Genomic DNA, 9,789 nt, shown 5'->3' with positions numbered 1-9,789 from the left:
GGAACTGTCATCCTTGATGTCATGTATAACATATAGTAACAACATCAGAGTAAGATCAGGGTCTTTACCTAAACGATCTTGACAAAAATATTCCCACAGCAGGGCCAGTGCTAGATTTGTGCTCCTCATATCACTCTGAATTTAGGTAAAAGGTAGATCTTGATCACAACATGTTTTCCCTCATTGCAACGTGCTGTTATTATGCTTTTTTTTTTTGTTGCAAACTCCAGACATGTTTTCACAGAGTTCTGTGAGTAATGGATAGTACTATGCAAAGCTCTTGCCTTGACTAACTGGAGCACCTTTACTTCATTATCAGCTACTAAACTCTAGAGTCTTCAAAGTAACCTTTGACCTCTGTGGTTTCTCTCTCTAGACTCCTTCACTTCGAGTACCTCATTTAATCATTGGCTGGCCTGTTTGATGTTGATTCCACATCCAGTAATTAAAAGTGTTGGGACATCCAAACACTTTGATATTTTTGTCCTAATTTTTGTGATTGTGTGTTTTTCTTTCTTGATTTTTTTTTATTCATCTTCATGTTTAGAATACACAAACAGCATATTCCATTGTTAGTATTTTTTTTAAACAATTAACTTCAGCTTTAGTGTTTTGTAATAAAATATCCACTGTGAGATTTATAATATTTTTGAATGGACTGTTTATTTTTTGTCACTGCACTGTCTCTTCTGTTGTCCCCCAGTTTCTCCATTAAATTTCCGCTTCACTGGCACAACTTGTAAAAACATGTCGTGACAGCTATCATAACTCTCAGTAGTATCTGTTAAACATCTTTATTCATGAGTAAAACATAAGACATAGATGTTTGATTTAACCAGCAATTTGACAAAACAAATTTGAGATGACTGTTTGCTAACATGTTAACTGGTAGCAAACTTCTCTAAATGCAAAGCAGCTTTACCTTCACTTGCCATTTTGGCATTATAAATAAATAAAAAATAGCATGAATTTGCATGAATGTATTCATGAAATTGATTACTGCCTAAACTTACTTTACAAGCTTGTCTGATAAAAAGAAATAATCAAACCTTGTGTAATTCTGATTTACATATAGATTTTATTATTTCCTTGAACCACTTGCTACTACCCACTATTGTTATTATTTTATGATGCAAATGAAATCAGCTTTAATTAGGCTACTAACTTGAGTCATCATCTAATGTAATCATTTTAAACGTTTAAATAGGGTTTTCATATTAAAGGTACAGAATATATATATATATATATATATATATATATATATATATATATATATATATATATATATATACTATATAGACTATTCAAATATCATTATTTAAAAAGGTGCACCCTTAAGAGTAAACATGGGAAAAAAAGGGAAACCACTGAACAAAACCAGCCTGACTTGTTGGTGAATCCTGAGAACTACAACTGCTTCAAACATTGCCAATACGTCAAAGCTTCTCTAAATGACCATGTTACGACACGCCTTTGGCATTGTGGGTGTAAACCGTTGCAATCAATGTCACTCTCTGCACCTCTTTACAATCCTGTGAACGAGACTGTTAGAGCATTCATCACACTCAGAGAGTCTATGCACTTTGAGCATGGAGCTGTTTGTAGTCCTGTTATACACCGGATTGGTGAATTTCGCATCAGCTGGAATCGATGGACAAAAATGGACATATTTAGGCAAGTGCTTCCTTTTTTATTTTTTTTCACATCATTAATTCACACCATTAATCTTGAGAGTGCACGTTATAAGTTTGTAAGGCAATGTTCGATAACTTACGTTTACAGTTAGTTTTAACATTAAACATTTAGCTTTGTATTATATCGCAACTATCTTAGCAGCTGAAGAAAGTCAAAGTTTTAGCCTATTGGTTAAATAACAATGAACTGCGTTGTTCTACGAGTAGCCTAGTTCTCATCACAGAAGAAAAATGTTGCATATAGGCTACAAATAGCCTATTAAAATAAATTAAAAGATTGAGGATAGAAAAAAATGGCTAAATTAAATTGTATCCACTTTACGAATTTAAAGGGTTACTAAACCCTAAAACAACTTTTTTGAGTTAATGATCTGTAAGACTGTGTCTTTATTAGTGCTGTGGATTGATTCGAGTAAATGTTTTGATATTTGGTTATAAAGTGTTTTAATTCTACAATATATGGTGTAAAAACGTCTGAGTGCTGCCCTCTTCAGGTTGAAAGGTGGCTACTGCAGTTGAATTTTCCTATTGGACGTTGCACACCCCTGTGACGTATGATGGCACTTACTAACCACGCCCCTGCAGGAGCTCGCCACGCCCCCTCTGTCTCCGCAGTTTCGGTTGGTTTTGAGCAGGAGCGCTTCTGAAAAACTCTAAAGGCGCATCCAATGAGAAGACGGCGAGCCAGGATCGTCATCAAATGCATGGATGATCCAACATGCAGCTTTTCCCGAAGCATTTGGAACTTTTAGTAACCACGCTCTAAATTGTCCCTGATGCTCTGTATGGTCAACTGTCACCTGTATGCTAATGCGTGCGAATATGCGATGTGTAATATTTATAATATAATCAGTAGCCTATTTCATTTTCATGTTCTATTTTGATTGCTTCTTATGACCTCATTTGTAAGTCGCTTTGGATAAAAGCGTCTGCTAAATCACTAAATAAATAAAATAAATAAATTTCATACAAGCCCCATGTGTGCTCTGCGCTTGTATAGGCACAATTAAAGGAAAGCAGCTAAACGAGCCCGAGTCCGACCCGAGCCCGATCTTTAAAAAAAAAAATACAAAAATAAAAATGGCCCAAGCCCGGCCCGAATGGACTCATGTCGGGTCCCGACGGGCTTGCAGAAGTCTGTTGCTATGGTTACCTCCTCCAGCGACCGCGACAAATTAGTGAAGTGGCTTTAAGAAAAGAGCTAGAGCAGTGAAAATTCCCATTTCCACCATCGGGGCAATAATTAAGAATTTCCAATCAACAGAAAATGTTACGAAACTGCCTGGAAGAGGACGTGTGTCTAGTGTTCTCGTATACACTATAAAACGTATGTAACCGATTATTGTTTATTGTTTCATTGTACAGAAGGAGAAGTGGATCAGAAGCACTGGGCAGAAAAGTTTCCCGAGTGCGGCGGCGACCAGCAGTCTCCCATCGACATACAGCGGCGCAAAGTGCGGTACAATCCGCGACTGCTACAGTTCGAGCTGACAGGTTACGAGGACATGCGCGGCAGCTTTCGCATGACCAACAATGGACATTCTGGTATGAATTCTTATATTAGAACCATTTCAAATCAATGAACAATTCTTCATAATTATTTTCAAACTAATATAAACCGCCTGCAGTTGTTATGTGGATCTGTTATCTTGATTTTGTCGCCCCCTCGTGTCAAAAAGTGGCCAAAAAATGTAATCTATTTTGTGCTATGCTTCTCTCTTACTACTTCAGTCTATGTAATCTTTACAGGATAGATTAGCTTTTAGAATGTAGTCCACAATCTTGTTTGTTTTTGACAGTGGAAATTCACCTGCCACAGACTATGAAGATTACCAAGGGGTTTCCAGACCACTACACTGCTGTCCAAATGCATCTGCACTGGGGAGGCTGGGACATGGAGGCCAGTGGATCAGAGCACACAGTGGATGGCATCCGCTACATGGCAGAAGTATTTACATAATTCATTTTAGCCCAACACATGAATGAATATACATTTAGAGACATCCTATATATAAAAATAAGTTAAAGCAATGCTGTTAAGGGATTGTTTTCTTCAGTGGGGCTGTTGGGCTGAGGGCTTATCCATTCAAGTGATGCTGGACATGTGCCTGAAATCTTAATACAGCATGTCAGGTTCTATTTTAGACAAATATGTAGTTATCAATGTTCTATTATAAATTGTATCGATTTATATGCAGCATTCCTGCATTTAAGTTGCTCAAGAGTGTTGAGAAACTTTAATTTAGCAATACGGAAGAACTTGTTTAACTCAATATATGTTTTGAATTTAACATTACTCAATTTTAAGTGTAATTTCTAGCACCTTCCTGTTTGACTTCTTGTGTCACAGCTGCATGTTGTTCACTACAACTCTGATAAGTACAGCAGCTTCCACGAGGCCAAAGATAAACAAGATGGTCTTGCAGTTTTAGCCTTTTTTTATGAGGTAAGACTGGCTGTAACCATCTTTTTCAACATGTTTGCATTTTTTATGATTCTTTTTGTTTTTATTTATTTGTTTTTATTATGGTGCAGTGCTGCCATCTAATGGGAGTAAGGGAAAGCAAATTAAGCACCAAATGACCCCGCATTGCCTGAAGCACATAGCACGAGTAAAGATAGACATCTGTATTCTCTGAACTAAATGGGTTAATTGATCAGACCGCTGTGGTGGCCTACTGCCTCACATTCTGTTCCCACAAGACTGTGTGCAGGTCACAAGCTTGCAATGCTATTTTATGGCAGAGTCATTGTTTTAGTAACACACCCACAGACATTCTAATTTGCTGCAATATGTAGTGCAGTTGCTAATGTCTTTTTTGCAATTGCTTGGCTAATAACTGGGTTTTATTTGTGATCACTAGTGTGCTTACAAAACCTCTGCATAATGTTTTATCTGAAAATGTTTACTCTTGAGTGGCTCGATCAACTTCACATAGACCTATAGTTATAGCTTGTAACATCATGCCACTAGTTTAATACCACCTTTAGTTTCAACTTACTGTTAAAAAATACCATATAAAACATATATATAATATTGTATATATTTTGAAAGTATATTTATATTTATAATATTTTTTATAATTTTTCTGACTTTTTAATGTATTTTATAGTATATTTGTATATTAATGTAATATTTTTTTAATAAATGTAAATTTTCTGTTGTATTTTTCCAATAGTAAGAAATCTATCTATCTATCTATCTATCTATCTATCTATCTATCTATCTATCTATCTATCTATCTATCTATCTATCTATCTATCTATACACACACATACAGTCATGGCCAAAAATATTGGCACCCTTGGTAAATATGATCAAAGAAGGCTGTGAAAAATAATCTGCATTGCTAATCCTTTTGATCTATTATTTAAAAAAATCACAAAAATCTAACCTTTCTTTGGATAATAAGAATTTAAAATGGGGGGAAATATCATTATGAAATAAAGGTTTTTTTTCTTAAATACAAGTTGGACACAATTATTGGCACCCCTAGAAATTCTTATCTTATCCAGCCATGGCTTCCTGTTTCACAGAAATATAAATAGGAGGGAAAACAAAGTCCAAATTCCCTTAATCATCCATCACAATGAGAAAAACCAAAGAATATATTTTTGATGTGCAGCAAAAGATAATTGAGCCTCACAAATTAGTGAAGTGACTTTAAGAAAAGAGCTAGAGCAGTGAAAATTCCCATTTCCACCATCAGGGCAATAATTAAGAATTTCCAATCAACAGAAAATGTTACGAAACTGCCTGGAAGAGGACGTGTGTCTATATCGTCCTAATGCATGGCGAGGAGGAGAGTTTGAGTGACTAAAGACTCTCCAAGGACCACAGCTGGAGAATTGCAGAAAATAGTTGAGTGTCGGGGTCAGAAAACCTTTAAAAAATTGTCAAACAGCACCTATATCACCATATGTTGTTTGGGAGGGTTTCAAGAAAAATTCTCCTAGCTCATCCAAAAACAATCTCTAGCATATTCAGTTATCAGACACGAATGAAACTTCAAATGGGACTGGCTTCTATGGTCAGATGAAACTAAAAAATTAGCTTTTTAGCAGCAAACACTTGAGATGGGTTTGGTGAACACAGAGATGAAGAGTACCCCATGTGTACAATGAAATATACTGCTGTATTTTTGATGTTGTGGGCCTATATTTCTGCTGGAAGTCCTGGACATCTTGTTCAGACACATGGCATCATGGATTCTATCAAATACCAACAGATAAAAAATCAATAAGTGACTGACTCTGTTAAAAATATTATAATGGGCCTGTTTGGAAACACAAACCTCAAAAACAACACAAAAATGGGTCACTGAGCACAAAACCAAGCTTCTGCTATGGCCATTCCAGTCCTCTGACCTGAACCCTGTAGAAAATGAGTGAGGTGAACTGAAGAGAAGAAGCACCGTCATGGAGCTGTGAATCTGAAGGATCTGGAGAGATTCTGGATGAAGGAATGGTCTCTGATCTCTTGTCAGGTGTTTTCTAACCTCATCAGGCATTATAGGAGAAAATTTAGAGCTGTTAAACTGGCAAATAGAGGTTTCAAAAAGTATTGAATATAAGGGTGCCGTTAATTGTGGCCAGTGTGTATTAGAGAAATTAGTATTTCCCCCCGTTTTAAATTCTTATTATCCAATGAAAGGTTAGATTTTTGTGAATTTTTTAAATAATAGATCAAAAGGATTAGCAATGCAGATTATTTTTCACAGCCTTCTTTGATCATATTTACCAAGGGTGCCAATATTTTTGGCCATGACTGTATATATATATATATATATATATATATATATATATATATATATATATATATATATCTATATATATTAATAGTAAAATATAATATTTTGCTTGTAGCGAAATACAGTATTTGATATATTTAGCAGTATAAATGGATGATATATGGATGCTTTTTGATATATGGATGCTTTTTGTTTAGGATGGCCATTTTGAGAACACGTACTACAGTGATTTCATTGCAAACCTGGCAAACATAAAGTATGCAGGTAATGCAAAACGTTTTGGATGGCCATCGTAACATTTTTTTATTCTATGCTGCCTCGTATATCCACTTGTTTTCTGTATTTTTCTCTCTCGCTCTTTGCAGATCAGGCTATGAATATCACAAACTTGAACGTACGCTCCATGCTTCCAGACAACTTGAGTCACTTTTTCAGATATCAGGGCTCTCTCACCACACCGCCATGCCATGAGAGCATTCTGTGGACTGTATTTGATACGCCCATCACCCTCTCTCACAATCAGGTGCCTCCAAAAATTCTCATGAAAAAGTTTTCAATCTTTTTGCTTTCCTTTAACTTTTAATGTGGTGACCTTCAGATCAGGAAATTGGAGAGCACATTAATGGACCATGAAAATAAGACCCTGTGGAACGACTACCGCATGGCCCAGCCTCTGAATAACAGAGTGGTGGAGTCCTCTTTCCTCCCACGCCTGAGCAAAGGAGGTTAGGGCAGAGCTTCATCCTTTTCAGCAGTTACGAAAAACGCTCTTTGTTAGGCCTCCAGTGCCTGAGCTTGTTCTCCCTCTCTCCTCTTTGGTTTCTTGCAGGAATTTGCCGTCAGGAGGAGATTGAAGCTAAGCTTAAGAGGATTGAGAGCCTTATTGTGTCACTGGACAAAAAAACGGTTTCAGGTATAACTATTCATGAGAAATGTCAAGATTACAGGGAAATCTTAAAGGGATAGTCCACACAAAAATAAAAATTATTCATGCCTTTAAGAAACCTGTATGGCTTTCTTCTGTTATTTGTAACAGAATGTAAGCTGCTTTTTCCATTCAGGGAAAGTGAATGGTGGCCAAAGTTGTCAAGCAAAATGTTTTAGTGGAAAGTGACTTAAATAGTGGCTGTTCCTTATACAAACTACCGTATGGCTACAGAAACTGATAAAAAAAAAAAATTATATTGCTTTTTTTGGTTTTGCTATTCTTCTTATTTTTATTTTTTTTATTGTTCTATTTCTATTATTTATTTTTTTCCCATAATTTTAGTATTTATTTCAGTTAGTTGCAAAGGCAGATTTATTTTATTTAATTTAAATTAATGGAAATGTTTTTAAATATTTTTGATAGTTTTAGTTAACAAAAACAACACTGTTCAGAATTTTTTAATGTAGTGAATGAGTAATGTTGACTACTTTTATAAGGTTCGTATGGTATTTCGTCCTTTTTGGAGCTGGACACAATCGGTTTACCATGCACTTTCATTGTATAAAAAAGCAGCTCAGACATTCTGCATTCAACTTGTTTAATGGAAAAGCATCATACAGGAGGGTGAGTAAATAACTGAATTTTTATTTTTAAGTGAACTATTCCTTTAAATGTGATTTATGTCAATCTCAGTATATACTGTTAATCAATCTCTAAATTAAAATTAGCTTTGACACTGATATTTGACATAATCTACAAGTACAGGTGAGTATTTTTGCAGTGGGTGCAACTGTAGTTTTAGAACTTTAGACATTCAAATATACCATGACATCTAATGTAATCAATTGAGATTCTATTTATCGACTTACATCACCTTTCCTTCTCAAGGCCTGCAACATATATCGCCACTGGTCCTCTACTTCCCAAAAAAGAATGTGGAGAGTTACTCCATGGTGGTCATATCCCACCCCATGAATCTCCACTCCTTCACAGTCTGCATGAATGTCCGTATACCACCCGTACAAGACCTCACCGTGCTTTCTTACTCCATGACACATGACAATGAGCTCATGATCTCTTTGGGCACTGAAGTGGGTCTCTGGATCGGAGATGAGTTTGTGAATTTACCATTCGAACATAAATCCAACGATTGGACAAACTACTGCTTTACCTGGGCGTCCCACACAGGAGGGGTTGAACTGTGGGTGAATGGACTGGTCGGGGAAGAGCGGTACATTCGGGCAGGATACACCATTCCAGCTGGAGGAAAGCTCATTTTGGGAAAGGACCAGGATGGTCTTTTAGGGATCTCAGACAGTGATGCTTTTGTAGGGCACATGACTGATGTAAATGTGTGGGATTACGTTCTGACTGCGGCAGAGATTAAGGAGCAAATGTTGTGTGATAATGTCAAGGTGAAAGGGAATGTCCTGAGCTGGGGAATCACTCCACTCAGTCTGTATGGAGGAGTTCAGCTTCAGGCTGAGCAGATTTGCCTCTGAGAGAGAAAGAGATTTTTCAAACAAATGTCAATATCAGCAATATTAGCTCTGCTAACTTGAACTGTATACTCTCCCTGGGGAGTAACTGCAATTGAGAAATATATATTCTAATCAATCTGTATTTTAAATACAAGCATTTCAATGTATTTTTTTACCCAACTGAATAATGTGAATCATATCTGAAGAATTTCAATAAACATTTGCATATTAACCTTCTTAACAGTCCAAATCTATTCATTTATTCCAAATGCACTTCGTACATAATTTGCTATATATTTAAAATATCTATTAAGAGCATGTTTCTAATTTCTGAAAGAAAGAAATTCTTGATATCATAATAACAAAAATATTTTAAAATAAAATCTTTTATTTTTGCTTCTTGGAAAAGGAATTAAGCAGGGAAGTGCTTTCATTAAAAAACATATATATATATATATATATATATATAAAATAATAATAATTCAAAGTCATAATATGCAACAAACATGCAAAAAACATAAAACATAAAATTATATTATATAAAGGACCTCTGCAGACCCTTAAGGTAAAAAAGTCTTTTAAAAGATAGTTTGACCTTAATGACATGACAATATTGTAAAATATGCAATGAAAATTATTATAAAGAATTATAAATGCTAAAGAATATTTGTACACAATACTGTACTTCTTACTATAAAAATATTCTTAGTTATAAGGAAAATGTATTACTTTTTACTTGATGATTATATCAGTTCAGTTGTCATTAAATTTAAAGTTTTTCAAAACAATATGAAAATAATATCAATACAAGAAGTTGGCACATGCATTTTAAACCTGATTTTTTATTTTTTCCCCTTTCTTGGACATTCTTATTTGTCAAGATAATATTTTAATGTTATAATACAGGACCTGTTCTTGCTTTCAAAACCCCGGCA

General features: G+C 35.3%; 1 protein-coding gene across 2 annotated transcripts; it reads left to right on the top strand.

The window, feature by feature from the left end:
* Positions 1-1,475: 1,475 nt before the first annotated feature.
* LOC306860156 (carbonic anhydrase 6-like) lies at positions 1,476-9,100 on the top strand. 2 transcript variants are annotated; one of them, XM_079401711.1, is made up of 9 exons: positions 1,476-1,674; positions 3,060-3,239; positions 3,494-3,642; positions 4,045-4,140; positions 6,643-6,709; positions 6,811-6,968; positions 7,044-7,170; positions 7,275-7,358; positions 8,262-9,100. In XM_079401711.1, exons 1-9 carry the CDS (start codon positions 1,590-1,592, stop codon positions 8,873-8,875), a joined length of 1,560 nt encoding a protein of 519 aa, XP_079257837.1. In that variant the 5' UTR covers positions 1,476-1,589; the 3' UTR covers positions 8,876-9,100. The 2 variants fall into 2 exon arrangements, with proteins under 2 accessions (XP_079257837.1, XP_079257838.1); XM_079401712.1 differs by having other exon boundaries at positions 1,550-1,674; positions 3,514-3,642; positions 8,262-9,091.
* Positions 9,101-9,789: the final 689 nt, after the last annotated feature.

Source organism: Barbus barbus, assembly GCF_936440315.1.
Source record: "Barbus barbus genome assembly, chromosome: 41".
NCBI classification, from domain to species: domain Eukaryota; kingdom Metazoa; phylum Chordata; class Actinopteri; order Cypriniformes; family Cyprinidae; genus Barbus; species Barbus barbus.
This window is presented reverse-complemented; position numbering and strand designations above follow the sequence as displayed.